Below are 27,144 nucleotides of genomic sequence, written 5' to 3'. Positions count from 1 at the left end.
AATACAATGAACACAAAGTCATTTGATTAAAATAATTTAAAAATGTAAAAATAATTGAATGCAAATCAAAATCAATCAAACTGAGCTAAAAAAATGAGCACCTAAAAATAAGTTACTTAAACAGAAAACCAGAGCCGTTGACGATCAGTCAGGAGAAAAAGGATATTCTGTTCTGTGTATATGTAATAGTCACCAGCACTGTGCACAATTCCTTCATCTTCACCTTTACACTGCATACATACTGTTTTGAACACCTATCCACATTCATTTCAACAGAGGAGCAAAATAAAAACCTAGTCCCATATGAGGTGACAAGAGGATGCTGACTTGCCCAGCACTTGAGGTTGTCCCCTGTTCCCATGTCTCTGATTTGGAGGGAAGTTGAGCTTTAGAAAAATCCTCCTAATGCTGCTGACTAAAAAGAATCCCTACTCCTACGTCTCTTCTTAGAAATTACTGGTGTATGCATCTGTGTGTGTGTGTGTGTGTGCGTGTGTGTGTGTGTGGTGGGGAAGGTGCTGCTCAGCTGTGGTTCTCCTCCTGCCTGAAACCAGGCAAAGGCAGGAGGCCATCCAGAGGGCACCCGCAACTGTCACTAGACCCCAAGTCATTGGCTAAGTCCCATACTTTAGAAAACACTGCCCTATAACAATGGAGACAATATCTTCCAAATTAAAAATCAGGCAATCTGATATTTCAACAAGATACAGTATTTAAAGATAAGAGCTGGCCGGGCACGGTGGCTCACGCCTGTAATCCCAGCACTCTGGGAGGCCAAGGAGGGCCGATCACCTGAGGTCGGGAGTTCGAGACCACCCTGACCAACATGGAGAAACCCCATCTCTACTTAAAATACAAAATTAGCTGGGCGTGGTGGTGCATGCCTGTAATCCCAGCTACTTGGGAGGCTGAGGCAGGAGAATCACTTGAACCTGGGAGGCAGAGGTTGCAGTGAGCCGAGATCGCACCATTGCACTCCAGCCTGGGCAACAGGAGCGAAACTCTGTCTTAAAAAAAAAATAAAAATAAAAATAAAAAATAAAAAAATAAAGATAAGAGCAGCCCAGAAAACCCATAATAATAGTGCCATACCTAGGACATTCATGTATTAGTCCACACATTTGAAATGTTTAAAATCAACACTAGTGCTACTGGGATGTGAAAATTCACAGACATAATCCCTGCCCTCAAAGTAAGGCTGCCAGATAAAATTACAGAATGCCCAGATAAATTTAAATTTCAGATGAACAGGGGTTTCTTTTAGTATATGTCTCAAATATTGCATTAGATATATTAAAAATTTATCTGTTGTTCATCTGAAATTCAAATTTCTGGGTGTCCTACGTTATTATTCGCTAAATCTGGCAACCCTACCTCAAAAGGTTTTCAGTCTATTGAAGGGCAAAGACAATTCAAACACAGTGAGAATATGAGAAGTGTCAGGGCCAAAGAGTCTTCACAGAATGCTTGTGCATATCAAACAAATATCCAACTTAGGGAAGACATTTGGAAACTGGTAACATTGGAACTGAGTCTTAAGCTGGAAACATATGGGATATACCATTTATTTCAGCATTTAATAACATGCCATCATGATTTGTGACTTAACTGTCTGATAAACATGTGTTTTGTCTACAGAACTAGATCTTAAGTTCCTTGAAGACACAGGTCATCTCTTTATGTCCCCCATGCCACCTGGAACTGACAGGCACACTTAAGGCAGTAGTAAATTACTGCACACATTGATGCAAATGGTTTTGTCCTCCCAAAGAGTAAAAATATTCTGTTAGTGAAATGTATTGTAACTAGTGTTTTCTTTTTCAATTTTAGTCTTTGAACACTGCAGCCAAGAATCCAGTTTGAAACCTTGGGAGTCAAATTCATAGTAAATACATGAGCCATTCACAGTGCAGCAAACTCTCATGTTAGTTTTATGACAGATTCAGTGACACTGGAATGGACACCTTTTTGATTTTGGGGTTCCTTCCTAAGACCCCCATGTGTGACATATTCATGGTTGTATTCAAGGTACTGAAGCAGTTACTACTGCTGGATAGTCCAATGAGTATAAGAAGGCTTCTCTACAAACACATGCTGCCCACATCGAAGTTCCTCTTTAATCTACTGCAGTTTGAAATTGTCCCCCACTTTCTCCAAGAGTCCACTCCAAGCTAGTTTAGGGTGAGGTCTACCATAGCCTTTGGAAGAGGGAGGGAAGATAACTTCTCTCATCTCTCCTAGTCCCAGCTCTAAAGACCAGAACCAGGGAGAAAGCAACACTGCTTTTCCAAACACATTCCCCAAATGTGGCACCTTTTCAACAATTTTAGAAACAAATTTAAGGCATAATAGATGCCTTAAAAATTGGCATGATAGATGTTAGAGTGATCATAAAGACTTTAAAAGAGAAAAAGATGTAAAGAAGGTAATCAAATGGGGAGCATTTTTAACAATGTGCTCACTTCTTCCCCTTCAATTCCTTGAATTGAGTCTGAATTATCATTCCTATTGATCTCTGAGCCCAGAACATTACTTTGTGGTCTGGCCTAAGGTTTCTTCCAATTTTTTAAATCACAATATTCCTAAGAGGACAGCGATGAGGTCTGGGGTGTTATGAGGATTGGAAACCTAGCCACAATTGACCATGAAAGTCCAAAATGCCTTTAAAGTCTTTGTCTCTAAGGCCCATTTTCAAGGTCTTGTTATATAGCTAATTTTTCCCCGACTTACGTCAAAAATAAACGAAGCTGGGTTCTAGGTAAAATGGTAGGGACAGATTTTAATCACTACTACTACTGCAATGGGGAAAAGAACCCAGCGTGAACTGAATTCAATTTCGATTTGTAGAGGCAACCGAGCGTTTTAAAGAGAATGAAGGAATTAGGATGGGACTGATGACGCCGAGGGGGACTGAGCAACTTTTTCAGGTTTGAAAAGCCTCAACATCAACGCGCGACGGCGCTCTTTCAACATCAGCCTCCAGAGCTGGGGCTGCAGCCAGGAGAGAACTACAACGCCCAGCAGCCCCGGCGGGTGTAAACATTCCCAACTTCCGAGGCGTTGCTCACCATCGGCCATCAGCGCCAGTGCCACTCGCGCCCTCAAGAAGTCGCACGGAGTTCGGGCCGGCAGCATCGGCTGGAGTCGTAGGGTAGTGAGCCGCTGTCTACCCAGCGAGACGGAGCGCTCAGGACGCAACCTTATGAGTTGGAAGCCGCAGGAGGCGGAACCGGGTTGCGGGATACGCGTTGACGTCACATCCTCTGGGCGGGGCCTCAAGGAACCCGCGCAAATTGAAAGATCTGCCTTTCGCGCGCTGTGTAGCCAAGTTGCCCGTGTTCTGCGTTGCTGGCCGTGGGTGCTCTGGCCACAGTGAGTTAGGGGCGTCGGAGCGGGTTTCTCCAACCGCAATCGGCTCCGCTCAAGGGGAGGAGGAGAGTCCCTTCTCGGAAGGTGAGAGGAGCGGGCTGTGCGGAGGCTAATGGTGGGTTCCCTGGGGGTCGACCTGCGCGTCCACCTCCAACCCTCCTCTCGGGATTCGGGTCTTCCAGGAAGGGGAGGAGAGGGTTTGGCGTGATTTTCCCAACCCAACAGCAGAGCCCTTAGCCTGAGTGGAGTATCTGTTTTGTTCCGAGGGGACGTCTGGTAACGAGAGGTCTGCAATTCAGTGAACGGAGGGAGATAAGAGAGCAGACGATTCCGGGCTAGAGCAGGCGCCAGGGTTGCCAGACTTACGTCATTTTTCCGCAGAAGCTGGCAGTCCAGGTTTTACATGCAATCTCTCCACCTTTAAATGTTGACAAGTACATTTTCCCATAATATTTTGCAGACCTAAGGAAACGAGTCGTCTGGAATGGGCTTGGGGGCCACGCCTGCACATCTCCGCGAGACAGAGGGATAAAGTGAAGATGGTGCTGTTATTGTTACCTCGAGTGCCACATGCGATCTCTTTGAGATATGTACACAGTCATTCTTACTATTGCACTCAGCCATTCTTACTACGCTAAAGAAGAAATACTTATTCGAGGATATTTGCCTGGCCTAGAAGAAACTTATGTAAATTTCATGAACTATTATATCCGTTTTCCTTGGAGTGAGAGAAAACTCTTTTTAGGTACCATCTGAGAGGTAAGAGACTTTTTCTGAAACTGTGGCTTGAGGACCACCTGCATCCAGATTGACTGCTTTGTTTAAAATTCATTCACAGCAGAACTAGTGAATCCCAGTCACTGAGTGGAGTTGAGAGGCTAAGAACCTCTGAAATTTGAGAACTGCTGGACTAGAGCCTTTAGAGCTCTGATAAGGTGTCAACAGGGTAAAGCTGCCTCCTGATTCTGTACTTTCTTTCTTCCCTTCCTTCCAAACTTAACGTCTGGTAGGAGAGATTTGTATTATGAAATGCTAAGCAGCTGCTCAGTGCCCATTACTGACTTTTTATTGTAGAGTGGGGGGAGGTCGTTTCATCAGAAAGGGTTGTGACAGTCCCAGAATCTCTGCATAGAAAGGGCTTAGGGGGCTGCAACCGGAATGGAAGGGGGTGGAAAGTTAAAGCATTTGTCTTGAAGCTGTATTTGCATAGCAGGTGCAGTTTCACAGTTCTTTGGGGTAGCTTTCAGAGAGACTGATGGAGTTGCCCCTAGGCGCCACCACTGTTTATTACCAGAATGTTCGTTCTTAAAATAATGCATTCTAATAGCAGTGAATTTCAGTCCTAAAAAAGTACAGGATCATTTCTGTGATTCTTTTTGAATTTTTCCTTTGTTTTTTAATTGAAATACTTACCTTCCTACAAACTGTTTTGAGTTTCTACTCCTATTTGAATTTGCACGTTGACCCTTATAATTAATGCCCTTTGTAGAGGCCATGCGATGCCATCGCGTGCATGGTTTTGTTTGTGCCTGGCTCCTTGAAGCGTGTGTTAGGAGTGAAAGTGCAAAAGCACTTTGGAAAGAATAAACAAACATTAAGCAACTGTCAAGTGGCATTAGAGGTAGTATTAGTGATTAATTTAAATTCTACCCTATGGAAATTGTTTGACAGGGAAGAGCCCAGCTAAAATATTAAAGAGCAGTGATTCTTGAATATCTAAACAATTTCTGCCCGGGCGCGGTGGCTCGCGCCTGTAATCCCAGCACTTTGGGAGGCCGAGGCGGGCGGATCACGAGGTCAGGAGATTGAGACCATCTTGGCTAACATGGTGAAACCCCGTCTCTACTAAAAATACAAAAAATTAGCCGGGCTCAGTGATGGGCGTCTGTAGTCCCAGCTACTGGGAAGGCTGAGGCAGGAGAATGGTGTGAACCCGGGAGGCGGAGCTTGCAGTGAGCCGATATAGGCCACTGCAGTCCCGCCTGGGCGAAAGACCGAGACTCCGTCTCAAAAAAAAAAAAAAAAAAAAACAACAAACCAATTTCTGCATTGGACTCCAAGCTTTCTCTTCATTTGTCTAAAATGTTTTAATAAATGTATTTTTCTTTAAGTATTTCTGTTCTCCCTGTCTTTTTTCATATCAGGTAGTTAATTTGGCAGCATGGGGATACAGGGATTGCTACAATTTATCAAAGAAGCTTCAGAACCCATCCATGTGAGGAAGTATAAAGGGCAGGTAGTAGCTGTGGATACATATTGCTGGCTTCACAAAGGAGCTATTGCTTGTGCTGAAAAACTAGCCAAAGGTGAACCTACTGATAGGTAAGTCTGGACCTTATGTTAATTCTTTGACGATTAAGTATGAGACCTACAGAGCCTTTTTCCCCCCCAGAAACGGATTGTTTTCACTCAATGCCAGAACTTATCAGGAAGTGAAAGTTGTGTATTTTAGAATATTCCCAAATCAGGGATGACTTCCTTCTGTGATAATAGGCCTAGTTTTCTTTCTTTATAATAAGCCAGAATATCAAGACACTGATGGACTAAGACTATTAATATGTCCTTTATTCTTTTGTTTTTTGGTTTTTTTTTTTTGAGACGGAATCTCGGTCGCCCAGGCTGGAGTGCAGTGGCACGATCTCGGCTCACTGCAACCTCCACCTCCCAGGTTCAAGTAATTCTCCTGTCTCAGCCTCTCAAGTAGCTGGGATTACAGGTGTGCCCCACCACGCCGGCTAATTTTTGTATATTTAGTAGAGACAGGGTTTCACCATGTTGGCCAGGCGGGTCTTGAACTCCTGACCTCAAGTCATCTGCCTGCCTTGGCCTCCCAAAGTGCTGAGATTACAGGTGTGAGCCACTGTGCCTGGCCCAATTGTTAACCTAAGATAAAGTTTTTAACAAATGCTTTGAAAATCTGTGATGATTTCTGCCTCCCACGTTCTTGGGTACAGAAAATATACTGATAATCCTGGTTAGCAAAAAAACAAATGTGTTGTAAAATTCATTATAATTTCTTATTTGCCTTCTCCTAAATTTTGCTTTATGATCAGCAGGTCCCAATCATTGCTGCATACCAATGCAAGTTCACTGTCACTGATCTATAACAAATAGAAAAAATAAGGATAACAATGTAGTGAGTCTTTCATCAAGATGACTAGATATGATTTAAAAGGTCATCTTTTTTTCTTTGTCTTAGCTGCTAAGTTTGTGTTATGCAAAAAGATTGTCTTTAAAGATTCTGTTTTCCCATTCCTGTTTTTGAGCTAAAATATCCTTTTCTTTATAAAATGATAGAAGTTGTAAATGCAGTTGTTTTTGTTACAATACCTAATGTAATACCTGACCCTTGATTGGATCCTGGATTTGGAAAAAATAGTAGCAGTGGTGTCCTGGAGCCAATTCGTATGAGCTCTTTCTACACCATGTCTTCTCAGCTCAGCATTCATTGAGTTCACGTAGGTAGCTCATCTGCCATTGAGGAATATTTATCTCAGGGAAATCAGGCACCTCTTCCCCTAGAACTGGTTGTTAAACATTTACCAGGACACCACTGAATATAAGAAACATTGTTGAGACAATTGTACCAATTATAATATAAACTGAGTATTAGATAATATTATGTCACTATTAAATTACTTAGCTGTGATATGGTGTCGTTGGAAGAATCTAGTGTTTACTGTACTATTCTTTCAACTTTTCAATGATTTGAAATTTTTTAACATAAAAAAATGGGGGCAAAAGACCAGATTTGAAATCAAAGATGTCAGAATTAGAAGGGATATCAAAGCTCTTTAATTCACAGATAAGGAAACCAAGGCTTGGAGGGTCAAGTAGTTCACCAGACATCACATGGCTCATAAGTATCCAAGGCAGGATTTGAATCCGAGTCTAGTAAGTTAGAGTTCCAATTCCTATGAAAACATTTGCTTAAAATAACAAAATAAAAAAACCTTCTCTCTTTATAGTTTTCTCATCTGGCTTAAAATAGAGCAGAAGTATTACCTTAAGAAAGGTGAAGCACTGAATATTTTTCTTTTTTTCCATAGGTATGTAGGATTTTGTATGAAATTTGTAAATATGTTACTATCTCATGGGATCAAGCCTATTCTCGTATTTGATGGATGTACTTTACCTTCTAAAAAGGAAGTAGAGAGATCTAGAAGAGAGTAAGTTAATTATCTACTTAATCTCTAACTTCATTGCACTAAGGTCAGACATTGTAGTCTATATGGTACCAATTTTAAAAATTTTAAGCCAGGCTCAGTGGCTTGCGCCTGTTGTCCTAGGTACTCGGGAGGTTGAGGCAAGAGGATCACTTGAGCCCAGGAGTTCAACACTTTAGTGCCCTATGATATCTCTGTGAAGAGCCACTGTACTCCAGCCTGGGCAACAGAGTGAGACCCAGTCACTAAAAATTTTATTTTTATTTTTTGACAGTCTCACTCTGTCGCCCAGTCTAGAGTGCAGTGGTATAATCTTGGCTCACTGGAACCTCCACCTCCCAGATTCAAGCAATTCTTGTGCCTCAGCCTCCCAAGTAGCTGGGACTACAGGCGCGTGCCACGACGCCTGGCTAATTTTTGTGTTTTTAGTAGAGATGGGGTTTTGCCCTGTTGGCCAGGCTGGTCTCAAACTCCTGGCCTCAAGTGATCTGCCCGCCTCAGCCTCCTAAAGTGCTGGAATTACAGGCATGAGCCACTGTGCCTGGCCTAAAAAAAATTAATAAATAAAATTTTAATTTGTTGAGGCTTATTTTATAGCCTAGTGTGTGAACAGATTTCCTTAAATGTTATGTATCTGCTACATTATCACTTTTGTTTAAAAGTATCTTAGTTACTACATTTTCTTTGACATAAAGAATTGCTGTGGAAAAGCCTAATGGTGATCTTGTGTGTGTGTGTGTGCATATAATCATTCTAAATCACTTGTTCTTTTTGCCTTAGAAGCCCAAATCATCTGGGTTAATGTTCTCAAGGGCCTGGTGTGTACTTTCTAATGAGTCAAAAACTTTTTTCAACTCCAGGAAAGCTTCTTGAATTATAGTTCTGTTACAGTTTCTTGAGTCAGCCTCTTAAATGTTTTATATTTAAAAAATGTTCTTCCGTTGCAGAAGACGACAAGCCAATCTTCTTAAGGGAAAGCAGCTTCTTCGTGAGGGGAAAGTCTCAGAAGCCCGAGAGTGTTTCACCCGGTCTATCAATATCACACATGCCATGGCCCACAGAGTAATTAAAGTAAGCCAGTAGAAAATGAAGACAAAGGGGCAGATGGGCAAGTTCACCAGAGCTAGTTACAACTTGTTTATTAATGAGAGAGGAAGAAAATCAAGGGTGGAAAATTGTTCTAGGCCTAACCTCAAGTAAAGGGCAGATGTCAGAAGAAGAAGGGAACAGCATCACTAGATAGAGAAGACTTCAACAATTTCCAAGGAGAAATCCTAAGGCATAAGTAAGGCTCTCTCTTTAGTCATGTTGTCCCATAGCAGTGGAAGGAACAGGGCCAGGCACGGTGGCTCACACCTGGAATCCCAGCACTTTGGGACACTGAGGCAGGAGGATCATTTGAGCTCAGGAGTTTGAGACCATCCTGGGCAACATAATGAGACCCTGTCTCTATTAAAAATTAAAAAAATAAAGAGATGGAAGGAACAAATTCCTGGAGGCATCGGTCTCACCCAACTCTCCTATAGTCTTCAACACTTACTGTAACTGGCACTCTTGAATGACGGAGATCTGTGATGTAGCTTCGTTGCCCCAGGCACCCTACAGACTTCTGTTCCCTTTCACCTCCTCCTTGCAGCAGCTTCTTTCCTTATTCCTGTAAATCTTAGTGTCAAGGTGCCCACAGTCCCAGCCCTCACTTTCCCCTTTTTGGAACCTGCTTGGTAAAGGTGTTGTGGCTTTTTTGTTCGTTTGTTTGTTCTGAGGCGGAGTTTCACTCTTGTTGCCCAGGCTGGAGCACAGTGGTGGTGATCTTGGCTCACTGCAACCTCCGCCTCCCGGGTTCAAGCGATTCTCCTGCCTCAGCCTCCTAAGTAGCTGGGATTACAGGCATGCGCCACCACGTCCAGCTAATTTGGTATTTTTAGTAGAGACTGGGTTTCTCCATGTTGGTCAAGCTGGGCTCGAACTCCCAACCTCAGGTGATCCGCCTGCCTCGGCCTCCCAAAGTGCTCGGATTACAGGTGTGAGCCACCATGTCTGGCCTGTTAAAGATATGATGATGATAAAGGTGGAGTCAGCTTTTTCTAGCTTACAGTTCTGTCATCCAGTTCCTGAGCTAAAATAGGCGCTACAGTTCTGATTTTGGCTTTGTCATTTGAGTCTCTGGCTCTTTCTGTATGGGTCAAGCTAGAAGGAAACGACGGGATGCAGGAGAGTGTGAAGTATAAAGAAATGTGTGCTCTGTGTAGTCAGGAGAAGAGAGGCGGCATTGTATGCAGAAGTAGAGGAGAAACCCTGATTGGACACAAATAGTGGTGTAAAAGGATGAGAGTAGGACTATTGCTGGACAAAAAAAGGAAAAAAAATGAGAAAAATAGCAAATTGTCACCAAAATTGATAGCAGCAGGATCTTGATACCTCTTTCCTCTTTTTTTTTTCACTTCCCAAAGGCTCTCTTTCAGACCTTGGAAACCATTTTCCCATAGTTTAGAACATGGAAGTTCCAGTTCCAGCTGCCTAGATTTTGACACAGAGGCTATGATAGGGGCTGTTTTTCTTGGCAAGTTTATTTTAAAAGTATTTTCTCATAATGCATTGGTTTAAATATAGTGCTATAGTCTATAATATATATGTAAGATATATTATTAGAGGAGAGTTATATATGTGTGTATATATACACGTGTGTGTGTGTGTATGTATACACACATATACATATGTATATATTTTCCCCCCAAGACATTGCTGGATATGGTCTATAATTTTATCAATACCGTGTCAGTACACTGACTTTCGTAGCCTGAGAGGACAACCTGTTATTTTTATGGGGAACATATATTCAAAACTCCAAACAAATGTATATTTTCGGAACATAGCCCTTCTTAAGATGGAAGCTTTCTATAATTTAAAATAATTGGGCCAGGCACAATCGCTGAACGCTTACAATGCCAACACTTTGGGAAGCTGAAGTGAGTGGATCACTTGAGTCCAGGAGTTTGAGACCAGCCTAGACAACATGGCAAAACCTTGTCTCTACAAAAAATACAAAAAAATTAGTTGGGCATGGTGGCGTGCACCTGTAGTCCCACCTACTCGGGAGGCTGAGGTGGGAAGATCACCTGAGCCCAGAGCCCAGGAGGTCGAAACTGCAGTGCACCCTGCCAGCTGGCACCACTGCACTCCAGCCTGGGTGACAGAGCCAGACCCTGTCTCCAAAAAATAAAATAATTACTTTCGTAGCTTGTAGGATTCTTTTTTCCTCTGGCTGTGTAGCAGTATTTCTTTTCTCCAAATTTTATAAGTTGATTTTTCAAAAATGTCTTAATGGCTATATAATTAGTTCAACATATACTGAAACTTATAGTAGAAAAACTCTACTTCAAAGGAAATGATTTCTCAAAGTAATATTAGCATGTGCCTGCTGAGGCTAGTAATAAAGTGGGTTTGAAACAGGAAGTTGTTTAGTACTTTCCAGATGCCGTGCTAGAGATTCACTGTGATTCTCTCTTCCAGGCTGCCCGGTCTCAAGGGGTAGATTGCCTCGTGGCTCCCTATGAAGCTGATGCGCAGTTGGCCTATCTTAACAAAGCGGGAATTGTACAAGCCATAATTACAGAGGACTCGGATCTCCTAGCTTTTGGCTGTAAAAAGGTACTCAACTCTGACTACTATATATTACTCTTCTATGTAGATAGGAGTAGTGTAAATCAAGGAGGTGGAATTTTTCCTGTCCAGGAAATTATGATAATTTATAATATTTACAAAATTTATAATAGTTATAAAATATTATGAAATAAATTATTGTATTTAATAGATATTTGCAACTGACATCTATTTTTATAATGTTAATAATTATTTAAAATGAAGGGTTTTGCTGCTTGCTGCTTGATGTTTGTGTAATCTGGGTACTTTTTCAAAGTAAGCCCTTAAGGTTGGAGGGTTTTGTTATTGTTTTATGCAAATTCTTTAGTAGAATGTGGGCGTACCAGTTTTATTTTTTAATAATGACAACATATGCTTTATATTTCTTGATTAGTTTAGGTATACTAACTTATGTACTAAAGGGTTGCTATGCAGTTATTTAAAATTATATATAAAACTATTTCATGGAAAACTTTATTTAGGGGAGAATTAAGATACAAAACTACAGGAAGTTCTCATTTTTGTTAATGCCTATATTTATGACTAGAAGGGTCTCTATCAAAAGGTTAATACTAGGTTACAGTGATAAATGAGGGAATAGGGATGACTTGTTTTCTTCCTGAATTTCTATATTTTCCAAATTTTCTACAATAAACATGTATTGTTTCAATAATAAGGAAAAAGATTACTTAAAATGTACAAGTGACAGAGAAAATCTTTCTCGTATGCATTACTGTTTGATTATCACGACAACCCTGTAACACAAGTAGGAAATAGAGAGATGCAAAAAGAGCTTGTTTTATACCAGAATTGTGACAATTGAGTCCTGGCTGTATAGCCTTGTCTAGTCGTATCCTATGCTTCAGCATACTTTATTTGTAAACTTAGTAGTAATCATCAGCCTGTCTATCTATGTCTCCTGTCTTTCAGTGTTATGGTGAAGAACAAGAAAGATTTCTTAAAATTATTGCAGTGGATTAGATAATGACAAATAACAGTGACCTTTCTAGGTATTAACAATTTCCCTTCCTTTTGAAGGTGATTTTAAAGATGGACCAGTTTGGAAATGGACTTGAAATTGATCAGGCTCGGCTAGGAATGTGCAGGCAGCTTGGGGATGTATTCACGGAAGAGAAGTTTCGTTACATGTGTATTCTTTCAGGCTGTGACTACCTGTCATCACTGCGTGGGATTGGATTAGCAAAGGCATGCAAAGTCCTAAGACTAGCCAATAATCCAGATATAGTAAAGGTAAGAGTGATTTGCTAAGTGTCATATTCAATTTCTGAAGCATTTCCTTAATAAAATAATAAATCATAATATGGATTTAAATATTCTGTTATGTGAATAACCTATATTACATTATTAAAAGGAGCAAATGACTGAGGCACTAGAACTTTGCCTTAGCAACTAACATATATTGGGAAAATCATGTTTTCTGCAATTGGCAAAAAAGTAGTGATTTTTAAAATAAAGACTAGTATAAAGAGGCTGAAGGAGAAAATATTCTAGGGTAAAATTAAACTCGGAGTCTTTTGACTTCTGTGCTATAACTCTATAGTAGTGGTTCTCAAACTTTTTGTTCTCAGGATCCCTTTACACTCCTCAAGCTCCTTTATGGTAATATTTTTTGTTTATGTGGGCGATAGCTATTGATATTTACTGAATTAAAAATTAAAACAAAAATTAAATGTTTATCAATTCACTTAAACTTTATAATAAACTCATTACATGTTAGCATAAATAGCATGCTTTCATGAAAAATAATCATATTTTTTAAAACAAAAATTATGAGAGAGAGGAATCATACATTTATGCAAATCTCTTTAATGTGGCCTAATAGAAGACAGCTGTGTTTGTATACAAGTTGAACATCCCTAATCCAAAAATCTGAAATGTTCAAAAATCCAAAACTTTTTGAGTCCCAGCAGGCAAGTGAAAAATTCCACACCTGATCTCATGTGAAGAGTACACAAAATAATTAAAAATACTGTATAAAATTACTTTCAGTCTATGTGTATAAGGCTTATATGAAACATAAATTGAGTTTTTTTTCTTCTTCACCCTCTTGCTGTCAGTGTGTGGAAGCGTAAATGGATTTTGTGTTTAGACTTGGGCCCCATCCCCAAGTTATCTCATAATGTGTATATGCAAATATTCCAAAATCTGAAAAATTCAAAATCTGAAATACTTCTGGTGCCAAGCATTTTGGATAATGTGTACCCAACCTGTATCTGCTGCCTCATTAAGCCTCATTTGATACCATGTGTCATATATCATCTGGAAAATTCTGAGACTCTGGACATTGCTACTTTGTAGTTTCTCGTAAAAAATAAACATCAAAGAAGCTCATTTTCCCCCTTGGATATTCTCTAAACCCTTACAGTTTGCAGAGCAGAAATTCCATTTTTCTATTTCCAGGAGTATAAGGCCTGAGTCCTCAGGACGAAGAGGGATGTCATGTAACGGAAAGATCTCTAGGTTGGAAGATGGTGTCCCAGATGGGACTAGGACCACGTGCCTTAACTAGCCTGTGACTCCAGGATCCCTTTGGTTTTCTGGGCCTTCCCTTTTTCATCTATGAATTTACTATGCAATGTTTAGGATCCTTTCCAGCTTTAAGCATCCATGACTCTCACCATAATCAGAATGTCAACTTGCTTTAAAAATACGATCTAGAAATATTTGGATTTTTTTTAATTCTCAGATTTTGGATGTTCTTTGTTTTTTCCTTTCTTGATAAAAAAGGTTTTGATGATAAATGAATAATGTATCTCAAAGTTACATCTAGAAACACAAACTCGATGTATTATATAACTGTGTTTTTTTATCCTTCAGATTAGTAATAGAAAAACCAAAGAAAATACTAGTTATGAGACTTAGAATTTTAAGTGATATAACATGGTTGTATTAGCTGGTAGAATTTTTTAATGTAGATGAAAGCAGATAATGTTTCAATCCCTCTTCATGACCCTGTAATGTAAATCAATCAGCCTTGAGGATGATATGTTCCCTGTTCTTTAGTTGCAGATAAAATATTTTTGCATGCATTCTTAGGTTATCAAGAAAATTGGACATTATCTCAAGATGAATATCACGGTACCAGAGGATTACATCAAAGGATTTATTCGGGCCAACAATACCTTCCTCTATCAGCTAGTTTTTGATCCCATCAAAAGGAAACTTATTCCTCTGAACGCCTATGAAGATGATGTTGATCCTGAAACACTAAGCTACGCTGGGCAGTATCCTTTCTGAAACACAATGGTAGAATTTGTGCATTTTTCTTCAATATTTTTGTGAGGCATTTAGTAAAAAGCTTGCACATTATTTTTTGCTTTTCTTTTTTTATAGTGAAATCTGTATATTGTTCATTTAAATTACCATGCTAGTGAAAATTTAGAACAACTTTTTGTTCATAAACCCAAGGCTCATCCGCTATGCATCCTGATTACTTAGATTGACAGAAGCATGCACAGGGTCCGTCACTTACGGTACACATTCCAAAGGTGGCTCTTGAGAGGACCTCCTCGTGGCAAGCAAGCTCGACTTATCAGGAGGAGCATTCTGGGCATCTGAGTGCACCAGGAGAGGATGCCCTTCCCATAGCCACTGGCCACGTGCATGCAGGCTGATGCAGAGCCTTGAGTCACTTAGGTAGTGGCTAGGACTTTCCCCTCTGTTTCCCTTAAAGGGAGGGAGTCAGTGATGGCCTGGGCCCTTGTCAGAAGACAGCAACTCCTGCAGAGACAGATAGAGACTAGCAAACTGTGTCTGTGCTTTCAGTAATGCTGATGTGTAAAGTAAGGAGACTCCATTTAAGTCATAAACCTATGGATTTTCTGTGACAATAGAAAACATTTTTCCATCTTAGTATAATATCATTTGGTTGTTTGTTAATAAATACATTTTTCCTTAATCTTACTAACTTAGGTATGTTGATGATTCCATAGCTCTTCAAATAGCACTTGGAAATAAAGATATAAATACTTTTGAACAGATCGATGACTACAATCCAGACACTGCTATGGTAACGTTTTGATGACCACTCTATGAAAACACATTTTAGTTATGTCTCGAGCTGTGATTAAAGGCAAATCTTCATACACTAAGCTTCTTTTAAGCGTTTCTATATCCAGGCTCTGTACAGAATGTACATTAAAAACAACTTGATCCTAGAGAAATTACATGTATTAGAGCATAGGTATATTGGTTAATTTTTTAAAATTAAGAAGTGACTGTTATTTATTATCAAACGCTTATCCCTGAGCATTTCATTTGAATATACCAAGCATTTGATGCCTTTTTTTCTCATCTCACTCCATTCGGCTTCTGTGGCATTTGGCATCATTGAAGACCCAAGCCTAGGAATGCTACGGGAGTTAAAGCTGTTTTTTCACTCATGCACGATGTAACAAATATTTAATGCATGCCCCTGCTGTTTCTTTAAACAATTTGCTGTTTTCTTTTCTTTTTTCTTTTTTGAGACAGAGTTTCATTCTTGTTGCCCAGGCTGGAGTGCAATGGTGTGATCTCAGCTCACCACAACCTCCGCCTCCCAGGTTCTAGCGATTTTCCTGCCTCAGCCTCCCAGGTAGCTGGGATTACAGGCATGCACCACCACGCCCGGCTAATTTTGTATTTTTAGTAGAGACAGGATTTCTGCATGTTGGCCAGGCTGGTCTGGAACTCCCGACCTCGGGTGATCCACCCACCTTGGCCTCCCAAAGTTCTGGGATTACAGGCGTGAGCCACCGCTCCTGGCCACAATTTGCTGTTTTCTTCTCCTTCTTCAGTATTGTATGTATTCCTTAAGATACTGTCTCCCATCATTCTCTTTCTCTTTGTATTTCTGTTTATCCTCTGTTCTCTTTTCTGTTTACATTTCTTCCTTAGGTAAGTCCTTAGGGTTTCAATCCCATTTATGCAAAGAAGTCACGTCTCCATCTTTACTCCAGTCTCTCGCCTGTGCACCAACCACAGAATTCTCACTGTCTCTTGCGTCTCTGATTTCCTGTAGCCTCCAAGTCTATTTATAGGCAAAACTAAACTCTTCATGTTTTTAATCAACTTTTAATCACATTTCTCTTTTATTTCCTACTTAGCACTTATTACTGTATAACATTATGCTTCTATTCTTTTCTGATTCTTTCCAATAGAATGTGGTCTTCATAAAGGCAGAACTTGGTGATCCTCACTGCTGTATGATATTTACTATGTTTATATGTTGAGTGAATGAGTATTAGCTACAGGTCTCTTCTGTTCTCACACTGGAAAACTTGGAAATAAACTTTGGCTTCCATTTCGTTGCTACATCCTCTTGCCTCTTTGAGGTGTCCTTCTGGTTAACATTTTCTTCTTTTCCCAGGCTTCCAGTTTAATTCTTGCTCACTAATTTATTCCTTTACTAAACATTTATCAAGCACTGAAACAATGTAATTAGGTTAGCTAGGGTTCTGGAATACGAAGAAAAATAAGAAATACAGGAAAAGTAAGATCCTTGCCTGTCAAATGCCCATTGCCTAAATAGGAAGGAGATGTGATTATATAGAAAGAAATGCGGTAAGTGCTACACTAAAGAGGTATTTCAGGCTCTGTGGAAATAAAAAGCATGTCCCTCACTCCACCTAAGAGAATGCTTCGTAATAATAATGGCAAACATTTTCTGAGCATTTGCTATGTTCCAGGTGCTCTTTTAAGCACCTTAGACATGGTAAGTCATTTACTCTTCAGAAAGCCTCTGAGGTCAGCCCTTAGACATGGTAAGTCATTTACTCTTCAGAAAGCCTCTGAGGTCAGCCCTTAGACATGGTAAGTCATTTACTCTTCAGAAAGCCTCTGAGGTCAGCCCTTAGACATGGTAAGTCATTTACTCTTCAGAAAGCCTCTGAGGTCAGCCCTTAGACATGGTAAGTCATTTACTCTTCAGAAAGCCTCTGAGGTCAGCCCTTAGACATGGTAAGTCATTTACTCTTCAGAAAGCCTCTGAGGTCAGCCCTTAGACATGGTAAGTCATTTACTCTTCAGAAAGCCTCTGAGGTCAGCCCTTAGACATGGTAAGTCATTTACTCTTCAGAAAGCCTCTGAGGTCAGCCCTTAGACATGGTAAGTCATTTACTCTTCAGAAAGCCTCTGAGGTCAGCCCTTAGACATGGTAAGTCATTTACTCTTCAGAAAGCCTCTGAGGTCAGCCCTTAGACATGGTAAGTCATTTACTCTTCAGAAAGCCTCTGAGGTCAGCCCTTAGACATGGTAAGTCATTTACTCTTCAGAAAGCCTCTGAGGTCAGCCCTTAGACATGGTAAGTCATTTACTCTTCAGAAAGCCTCTGAGGTCAGCCCTTAGACATGGTAAGTCATTTACTCTTCAGAAAGCCTCTGAGGTCAGCCCTTAGACATGGTAAGTCATTTACTCTTCAGAAAGCCTCTGAAGTCAGCACCATTCTCCTTTTACAGATGAGGAGACAATTAGAGGACACTTAAGTAACTTTTCCAGCTGACCATTTTCATAAATAGGGGAGCTGTGATTCCAAGCCAAGTTCTCTACTGTCTGCTCAAAGAGAAACTGATGTGTATCCTCAGTTTGCAAGGATTAGTAGAGTTTTTCAAGATGGGTGATTCCAGGCTAAAAAAAAAAGTAGCGTAGGTAGAAAAAAGTGATATATTAAGGGAACTTTTAGATTATTCATTATGGATGGGCTAAGAATGTCTTAGTGTTTACCATGTAAAGGAACCAGATCTTGAGAAAAAAAGAAGTGAGCCTGGAAGAGATGACCACTAACAAACTGGTGATCCATTCAGCACTGAAAAGTAACCATTACTGTAAGCTGAAATAAGCCAAGCCTACCAAGAGAGCACAAATCCATAACGACCCTAAAAATGAACTTTATCAGCTTCGGTGATGTAAACCTTACATTCAGGTTGCTATTCCCCTATTTTCTAACCTTGCCCCATGTAATATGGTAGCCACTAGCCATGTGTGACTATTTAAATTTGTTAAAATTAAATACAATTGCTATTTTACTTCCTCAGTTATAGTAGCCACCTTTCAAGTGCTTAGTGGTTAGTGGCTAACATTGGACAGCACAGAGCTTTTCTATCAGTGCAGGAAATTTTGTTGAGTTTTTTACTTCTACTATCATATTTTTATATCTAGGGACTCTTTAATTGTACTTTTTTTTTGAAGATTTAGATGTCATCTCTTATCTTTCTCAGAATATGATAATTTTTTGAACGTTTCCTTCCACTCTTTGTAACTGCTGTGTACTTTTTTCCTGTGTTGATATTTTCTCCCTCATGGTGGTAACTTCTGGCCAGTCATATTTGAAGGGGCCCCGAAAAGCTCATGGGGAACATTGTGTGAATGAGTGGGGCTTATGATGTTGGACTTCATTCTTGGGTGATGTAGTTGGTAACACATTGGATTTGATTTGTGAATTCTCCAATGTTGGAATGTTCTCTGCATGATTACATTTTTCCAAAAAGAGATGTCTGCTTAGGGTATCTAAACTTTGGCTGTCTGAATTTTGAGAGCAGGATAGGGAAAGTGAGTTGGGGCAGGCCAGGAAAGGATAGCATGGTTCCTTGCCATTCAATATTTAGCCTTTTGTTTCATCTCTGTTTTCAGACAAATGAATCTCTCTACCTTCAGAAATGCCTGCTACGTCCGTTACTCTTTGTGGATTTCAAAAGTTCAATTGTTCTGGTTCTGAAGGCAGGTAGATGTTTGTTAACTGTATGGTCAGGTTGGAGATGGGGACACAGGGTCAAATAATTCTCTCTTTAGTTAGTCTTCCCCTCACCAGGGGCTTCTGTGATTCCAAGACTTTAATTCTTGAGCCTTTCTCCAGGCTTCTGTAGGTGGAATTGGCTTCTCTTTGGTATTCTCTTCTGCAGACAAAGTCTTTTAATTTCTTCCATCTATGTTCTATCTGCACCGTGGTTTAGAAGTCACAGATTATCTCCTAATTTTTTTGCAGGTTAAGTTTGTGTTTCTTATTGTTTTGAGGAATGATTATGGAAAGAAGGAGACTAAAAAGTGCTATCTTTACACAGCTGAACTATTGATAGTATTTATCATTTCTTTCTTTTTTTTTTTTTTTTATTTGAGACAGGGTCTCTTTCTCTGTCCTCCAGGCTGGAGTGCAGTGGCAACATCAGAGCTCCTGGGCTCAAGCGATCTTCAGTAACTGGCATCAAGCCTCCTGAGGAGCTGGAACTACAGGCACATGCCACTATGCCTGGCTAATTTTGTGTGTGTGTCTGTGGGGTCTCACTATGTTGCCCAGGCTAGTCTGGAACTCCTGGCCTGAAGCACTCATTCTGCTTTGGCCTCCAAAACTGCTGAGGTTACACACGCGGAGCCCCCACACCTGGCCACAGCATTATAATTTTTTTTTTTTTTTTGACTTGGAATCTTGCTCTGTTGCCCAGGCTGGCATGCAGTGGCATGATTTTACCTCACTGCAACCTCCGCCTCCGAGTTTCAAGTGATTCTCCTGCTTCAGGCTCCCAACTAGCTGGAATTAAATGCGTGTGCCACCACGCCCGGCTGATTTTTGTATTTTAGCAGAGATGGGGTTTCACCATATTGGTCAGGCTGGTCTCAAACTCCTGACCTCAGGTGATCCACCTGCCTCAGCCTCCCAAAGTGCTGGGATTACAGGTGTGAGCCACCACGCCTGGCCTATAATTTCATTAAGAATGATTCTTAAGCTTTTCCTTTGTCTCAGAAACTCAAAAATAGTTGACAGTGTTGAGTATGTCCTGTTACCAATTGCAATGTTATGGAATGCTAAGATGGCCATCCTTCATCAGCTCAAATCCCTGTGAGAATTTTGTCCTTCTCGTAGAGAAATTTCTGTAGGAACCATAATTGTACACCAAATGAATTATTTTTATTTATCTAAAATTTATTTAGTCTGGTTTTTTACTTGTCTATTTCTCTTTTTTATTTAGTAAAACCATCAGTGGGATCTAATGCCATGAGCCATACTGATAAAGCTATTTTTTTATATTCATTCTCTCAATTAAATTACCTTCCTTATTAATTCTCAAAGGGTATTCTGAATAATGTCACCTGTTTTATTTATTTTTATTTTTGTCCTTTCTTTAAGTGAAAGGCTTTGATTAGATTCTGAGTTCATGTGGGATTTTTGTCAGGTGGGATTGTAATGATTTTTTTTGTATCTTTGCTAATTTTTTCCCTTTGGCTGTCCTTCTCTATTAGAATATCATTGACATCCCCTTAGCAGATCATTGTCTTCCAAAATATGTAGTAATTGTGAATAACTTATATTAGCATTAAAAGCGATTGCTTGCTTTCCTTTTTTTTTTTTTTGTTTTTGGGATGGAGTCTCCCTCTCAGCTCACTGCAACCTCTGCCTCCTGGGTTCAAGTGATTCTCCTTCCTCAACCTCCCAAGTAGCTGGGATTACAGGCGCGTGCCACTACACCTGGCTAATTTTTGTACTTTTAGTAGTGGCAGGGTTTCACCATGTTGGCAAGGCTGGTCTCGAGCTCCTGACCTCAAGTGATCTGCCTGCCTCGGCCTCCCAAAATGCTGGGATTATAGGCGTGAGCCACTGTGCCTGGCTGCTTTCCATTTTAAAGATACCTTTTTCCTGACCACGTTTCTTCAGTTGTGGTCTTATTTCTTGCACCATTTGTATTAGGAAGATTTTTATTTATTTATTTACTTTTGATCTTTTTTTCTACAGCTGCTAGCAACTCTTGATTTTTTTTTTTTTTTTTTTTTTTTTTTTTTTTTTAGAAATGAGCTAACAAAGTTGCTTGACTCTCATCAGAAGAAAAACAGGCCTAGGAATATAAGATACATTTAATGGAAAAGTATAGGACCAGCAAAGTAGGAAATGTTATTCAAGGACAGCTGTTTCATCAACAGCTGTTGTTTTTAAGGGTAACTTAAGATGTTTATTTATAATTTATGTTGATACAGAAGGAAATAAATTGATTATTTTCTTTCTGCAAATAACCTTTTTCCTTTTCCTTTTCTAGCCTGCTCATTCAAGAAGTCGTAGTTGGGATGACAAAACATATCAAAAGTCAGCTAATGTTAGCAGCATTTGGCATAGGAATTACTCTCCCAGACCAGAGTCGGGTATTGTTTCTGATGCCCCACGATTGAAGGAAAATCCAAGTACTGTGGGAGTGGAACGAGTGATTAGTACTAAAGGGTTAAATCTCCCAAGGAAATCATCCATTGCGAAAAGACCAAGAAGTGGTACGTATTTCAGTTTTGCAAAATGCTGGTGAATATTGGTCATATTTAAGAAATCATTGCCCAACGCAAAGTCGCGAAGATTTTCTCCTGTTTTCTTCTAGAAGTTTTATGGTTGTATTAGTCCATTTTCACCCTGCTGATAAAGACATACCCGAGACTGGGCAATTTACAAAAGAAAGAGATTTAATGGACGCACAGTTCTGTGTGGCTGGGGAGGCCTCATAATTATGGTGGAAGGTGAAAGGCACTTCTCACATGGTAGCAGACAACAGAAGAGTGAGCGCCAAGTGAAAGGGTTTTCCCCTTATAAAACCATCAGATCTCATGACACTTATTCACTACCACGAGAACAGTATGGGGGAAACGGCCACCATGATTCAGTTATCTCCCACCAGGTCCCTCCCACAACACATAGGAATTATGGGAGATACAATTCAAGATGAGATTTGGGTGGGGACACAGCCAAACATTATCATTAGTTTTAGCTCTTACATTTTACAGTTTTAGCCTGTGAGCCATTTTGAGTTAGTTTTTTTAATACGATGTGATGTAAGGATTATGGCTTTTTTTTAACCTTGTATATATGGCTGTCCAATTGTTCCAGCACCCTTTGTTAAAAAGTTTTCCTTTCCCCATTTAATTGCCTTCGCACAGCTGTTTAAAATCAGTTGACCACTTATATGTGGATCTTTTTCTGAACTCTGTTATTCTATACCATTGCTCTCCTTACCTATCTTTACATCAGACACACTCTTGATTACTGTGGCTTTATAGAAAATCTTGAAGCGGGGCAGTGTAAGTCTCAAGTTAGTTTTCTTTTGAAAAGTTGTTTTGGCTATTCTGTGTTTTTCACGTTTCCATGTACATTTTAGAATTTAGCTTTTTAATTTCTAAAAAAAAAAGAGGTCAGGCATGGTGGTTTGCACCTATAACTGCAGCGTTTTGGGAGGCCAAGGCAGGTGGATTGCTTGAGCCTGAGAGTTCAAGACCAGGCTTGGCAACATACTGAGACCCTGTCTCCACAAAAAAAATTTTTAAGGCCGGGTGCGGTGGCTCACACCTATAATCCCAGCACTTTGGGAGGCCGAGGCAGGCAGATCACTTGAGGTCAGGTGCTCTAGACCAGCCTGGCCAACATGGCAAAACCCCATCTCTACTAAAAATACAAAAAATTAGCTGGGCATGGTGGCACACATTTGTAATCCCAGCTACTTGTGAGGCTGAGACGGGGGAATCACTTGAACCTGGAAGGCAGAGGTTGCAGTGAGCTGAGATCACACAGTGCGCTCCAGCCTGGGTGACAGAGCAAGACTCCATCTCAAAAAAAAAAAAAAAAAAAAATAAGCAAGCTGTCAGCTGGTTATTCTCCAAAGCTGCAGCTTCCCTGCTCAAAGGCTCTTATTAGTTCAGAATACATTGTCGTAAAACAAAAAATAAAAACAAAAGAAATTTTTAAAAAATTTGCTGAATGTGGTGACATGTGTCTGTAGTCCCATCTATTCAGGAGGCTGAGGTGGGAGGATCACTTGAGCCTCGGAGTTGGAGGCTGCAGTGAGCCATGGTCACATCACTGCGCCCCAGCCTGAGTGACAGAACAAGACCCTGTTTCAACTAAAAAATAAAAATAAAAAGTCTATTGAGATTTAGTTAAATCCATACATCAATTCAGAGGAAGTTGACATTTTAACAATACTGAATTTTCTGATTCATTCATTTAAGTCTTTAATGCTTTGTAGTTTTCATTGTATAGATCTTAACGTATCTGTTGTCAAATTTATCTTTATATTTCAGATTTTTGATGCTGCTGTAAATAGTATTTTCAGTTTTGTTTTCTAGTTGTTCATTGATGGTATATGGAAATACCATTGATTTTTGTACATTAATCATATATTTGCAACCTTGCTCACATCACGTATTAGTTCTAGTATCTCTTTTGTGGATTATGTAGGATTTTCTATATAAATGACTGTGTCACCTGTGAATAAAGACAATCTTCCTTCTCCTTTTCCAGTTTAAATACCTTTTATTTCTTTTTCTTAGTATAAGAATCTAAGCTTGTTTTCTTTTGAACTGCCTGATTTCAAGATTATACTGCCTGACTTCAAGATTTCCTATGAGCCATAGTGTGTGATGTAACAGTGTGTCTGATGTAAAGATAGGTAAGGAGAGCAATGGTGCAGAATAATAGAGTTCAGAAAAAGATCCACATATATGAGGTCAGCTGACTCTGAACAGATGTGCCAAGACAATTAAATGGGGAAAGGAAACTAGAATCTCTAGTACAATATTGAGCAGAAGGGCTGAGAGGAATATACTAGGTTTTGGGGAAACGTGGGAATTTTTTCACCATAGAGGATGTTTAAAATGGAAAGAATGATTATAATTGCTTCCTTCTCTCTTAACTTCCTTCCCTCAGACGTCTACATCAGTGAATGAAATAGCAACAATAAAAATAGAACAAAGACTTACAAATTTTAGTTCATGCTTTTATTTTTCAAATTTAAGTATAGATTATACATATTCGGCCGAAATATCCTGATTCCTTATGAACCTAAATGATTTTCATGATAATTATCTCTGAACCTTTGTTTCTTCATATGAAATAAAAGGTTTTTGTGTATGTTATGTAAAATAATATATACTTGTTATATAAGAAGTACAGTGTACATACATCTTCCTTGCTTCCTTCCTTCCTTCCTTCCCTCCTTCCTTCTCTCCCTCCCTCCCTCCTTCCTTTCTTCCTTTTTTGAGACGCAGTGTCACTGTGTCGCCCAGGCTGGAGGGCAGTGGTGTGTTCTTGGCTCACTGCAGCCTCCATCTCCTGGGTTTGAGGAATTCTCTGCCTCAGCCTCCTGAGTAGCTGGGATACAGGCGTCCACCACCACACCTGGCTAATTTTTGTATTTTTAGTAGAGACGGGGTTTCACCACGTTGGCCAGGCTGGTCTTGAACTCCTGACCTCGTGATCCACCCGCCTCGGCCTCCCAAAGTGCTGGGGATACAGGTGTGAGCCACTGCGCCCGACCTGTACATGTTCTTTCATTTTCTTCTGCTACGATCAAGATACGCTGTCCATTTTATGTAGATAGCTCACTATCAGCAAGTTTGCAAGTTCTTTATGTCAGACTAAATCTACTTTTCTATAACTACAACTTATCAATAGGTTTTGTCCCCTTTCTACACACACAAACACAAAAACAAAACAAAAGAACAAGAGTAAGTTTAATTCCTATTTCATGTACCAGCCCTTCAGATGATTTAAAGATAGCCATTGTGACACTCCTAAATTTCTCTTCCAGGCTATTATGTTCCTTGGCCATTCAGGTTGTGCTCTGGGTGTAATATAGGTTTTTAAGAATTGTGTAGTTGTTACAGTGAGTATGATTATTGAAATGTGGTCTGCTTACCACAGAATAAATATTTAGAATTGTGGCACTATTTCAGTCCTGTGCTTTTATTATTGCAAACTAAGATTGCATTCACATTCTTGCAATCTGGCATTTTGCTGGAATTTGCTGAGTTGATAATTGATATTTGCCAGTTGCTGTTAAGCCAGGTATAGTTACATTTTAAACTTAAATGTGGGTTAACTCATTCCTCTTACAATAATCTTAATTCATTTTAGTTCATTGTTCTGCCTGTTAATTTTTTTTGCTCAAATTTTTGTGTTTTCTAATAAATGGATATTGTCTATGTCATCTGGAAATTGATGAGTCTTAAAGTTTTGGTTACAGTATATTTGCTTATATAATGTTTAACTGAATCAGAGCAAGTACAGAAATCTGGAGTATATGAGACAGACTTCCTTTTGACTAACAGTTGCCAGTAGTAGTCTTTTAGGCCTGCACAACTTGCTGCAATCCTCGTAATTAATATACAGTAGATATCGCTTTACTTTGTCTGCTAGGATGATATGAGAGACACTCAAGTGTCTTGCCAAATTCAAGATATGCTTAATTTATGGAGTCCCCAAATAGCTATGCTAATAACCTTATTGAGGAAAAAAAAATGAGGTTAATCTGGTGTGGCTTCTGAAAGCCTTGTTGGGGACCCTGGAACACTTGTTTTTCTTCTTCTGCAAGGACTCACAATTCCCTGCATAATAAACAGATTTCACTTTTGCCAGGAATCAACATCTAATTTGCTGATACAGCTTTTTAAAAATCTGTGCCTTTTAAAAATTTGAGACATCTCATTTCTGGTATTTTGGTAGCCCCAACCTGTCTTATCAACTTCACAAAGATTACGGTAGTGTGCACTTACACCTCTGTGGAGAAGAAGCTGTTCAGACTCAGAATTAGTCAAAGTAATTCAAAGAGCCTTAGTGCTGTCTCTATGTACTTACCTATCTCAGACTTTAAACTTTTGTTATTATTTAGTCTTATGATTTATTTTAATACCACAGAATACATTTGACACACAGCAATCTTCTTGGGCCTCATAGTGAAGTAATAAGGATCAGAGCTACAGCACAAACTACTTATGACTATATGACATTCACAATACACATCAAAACCCAGAACACATAAACTGTATGTATCAATAGCTGCTGGTTTTATTGGAACATTTTAACGATTGATCATTAACCATATATTTACATATAAATTTTCCTGGAGATTTTTTTATATTCAAAATTAGACCCTTAGTATAATGAATACATCGCCACACAGGATTGATTATGCTCTGAAATTTTGATTTGGGTAATTTTAACATGAAATTGTATAAACAACTGATATTAAATCTTAAACTAATGTGTGAAATTATAAAACAACTAAGGGAATTTTTTTGAGTCATCCTTATCCTTATGTTTTCTTTTCTGAGGCATAGTTTTTTTTTTAAAAAAATAAGTCCTTATTTTTAGGACAATGGGATATAGACTGAAGTTAAGGCCAAATCTCCAAGTACACGTGAAACAAAGATTTACAGATAATTTTGTTTTTATTTAGAAGAGCTGTCAGAAGATGACCTGTTGAGTCAGTATTCTCTTTCATTTACGAAGAAGACCAAGAAAAATAGCTCTGAAGGCAATAAATCATTGAGCTCTTCTGAAGTGTTTGTGCCTGACCTGGTAAATGGACCTACTAACAAAAAGAGCGTAAGCACTCCACCTAAGACAAGAAATAAATTTGCAACACTTTTACAAAGGAAAAATGAAGAAAGTGGTGCAGTTGTGGTTCCGGGGACCAGAAGCAGGTATAGTTTATGTCTCCAGAATGTTGATTGTCTGTTGTATTATATACTCTGTTGGTATTTATTTTGTCTTTTTAAAAAATTAATTTATTTATTATACTTTAAGTTCTGGGGTACATGTACAGAATGTGCAGTTTTGTTACATAGATATACATGTTCCATGGTGGTTTGCTGCACCCATCAACCCATCACCTCCATTAGGTATTTCTCCTAATGTTATCCCTTCCCTAGCCCCCTACCCTGCCACAGGCCAGGGTGTGTGATGTTCCCCTCCTTGTGTTCACATGCTCTCATTGTTCAACTCCCACTTATGAGTGAGAACATGTGGTGTTTGGTTTTCTGTTCGTGTGTTAGTTTGCTGAGAATGATGGTTTCCAGCCTTATCCATGTCCCTGCAAAGGACATGAACTCATAGTTTTTTATGACTGCATAGTATTACATGGTGTATATGTGCCACATTTTCTTTATCCAGTCTGTCATTGATGGGCATTTGGGTTGGTTCCAAGTCTTTGCTATTGTGAATAGTGCTGCAATAAAC

The 27,144-nt window shown here is 39.5% G+C and overlaps 1 protein-coding gene across 4 annotated transcripts in view; it reads left to right on the top strand.

Moving 5' to 3' along the window:
- Window positions 1–1,841: 1,841 nt before the first annotated feature.
- Window positions 1,842–27,144, top strand: part of EXO1 (exonuclease 1) — a 42,312-nt gene continuing 17,009 nt past the window's right edge. The window contains exons 1-12 of one of the 4 annotated variants that reach the window (XM_024235788.3): window positions 3,254–3,453; window positions 3,830–4,128; window positions 4,208–4,315; window positions 5,514–5,691; window positions 7,419–7,538; window positions 8,483–8,606; window positions 11,046–11,183; window positions 12,213–12,425; window positions 14,232–14,419; window positions 15,108–15,204; window positions 21,191–21,416; window positions 26,363–26,609. In XM_024235788.3, the coding sequence (XP_024091556.2) occupies window positions 5,531–5,691; window positions 7,419–7,538; window positions 8,483–8,606; window positions 11,046–11,183; window positions 12,213–12,425; window positions 14,232–14,419; window positions 15,108–15,204; window positions 21,191–21,416; window positions 26,363–26,609 (1,514 nt within the window). In that variant the 5' untranslated portion in view covers window positions 3,254–3,453; window positions 3,830–4,128; window positions 4,208–4,315; window positions 5,514–5,530. Of the gene's footprint in view, window positions 3,485–3,829; window positions 4,129–4,207; window positions 4,316–5,513; window positions 5,692–7,418; window positions 7,539–8,482; window positions 8,607–11,045; window positions 11,184–12,212; window positions 12,426–14,231; window positions 14,420–15,107; window positions 15,205–21,190; window positions 21,417–26,362; window positions 26,610–27,144 lie in introns of all 4 variants that reach the window. The other 3 variants (XM_024235800.3, XM_024235783.3, XM_024235793.3) reach the window with 3 other exon arrangements.

This window comes from Pongo abelii, chromosome 1, assembly GCF_028885655.2.
Source record: "Pongo abelii isolate AG06213 chromosome 1, NHGRI_mPonAbe1-v2.0_pri, whole genome shotgun sequence".
Classification (NCBI taxonomy): domain Eukaryota; kingdom Metazoa; phylum Chordata; class Mammalia; order Primates; family Hominidae; genus Pongo; species Pongo abelii.
This window is presented reverse-complemented; position numbering and strand designations above follow the sequence as displayed.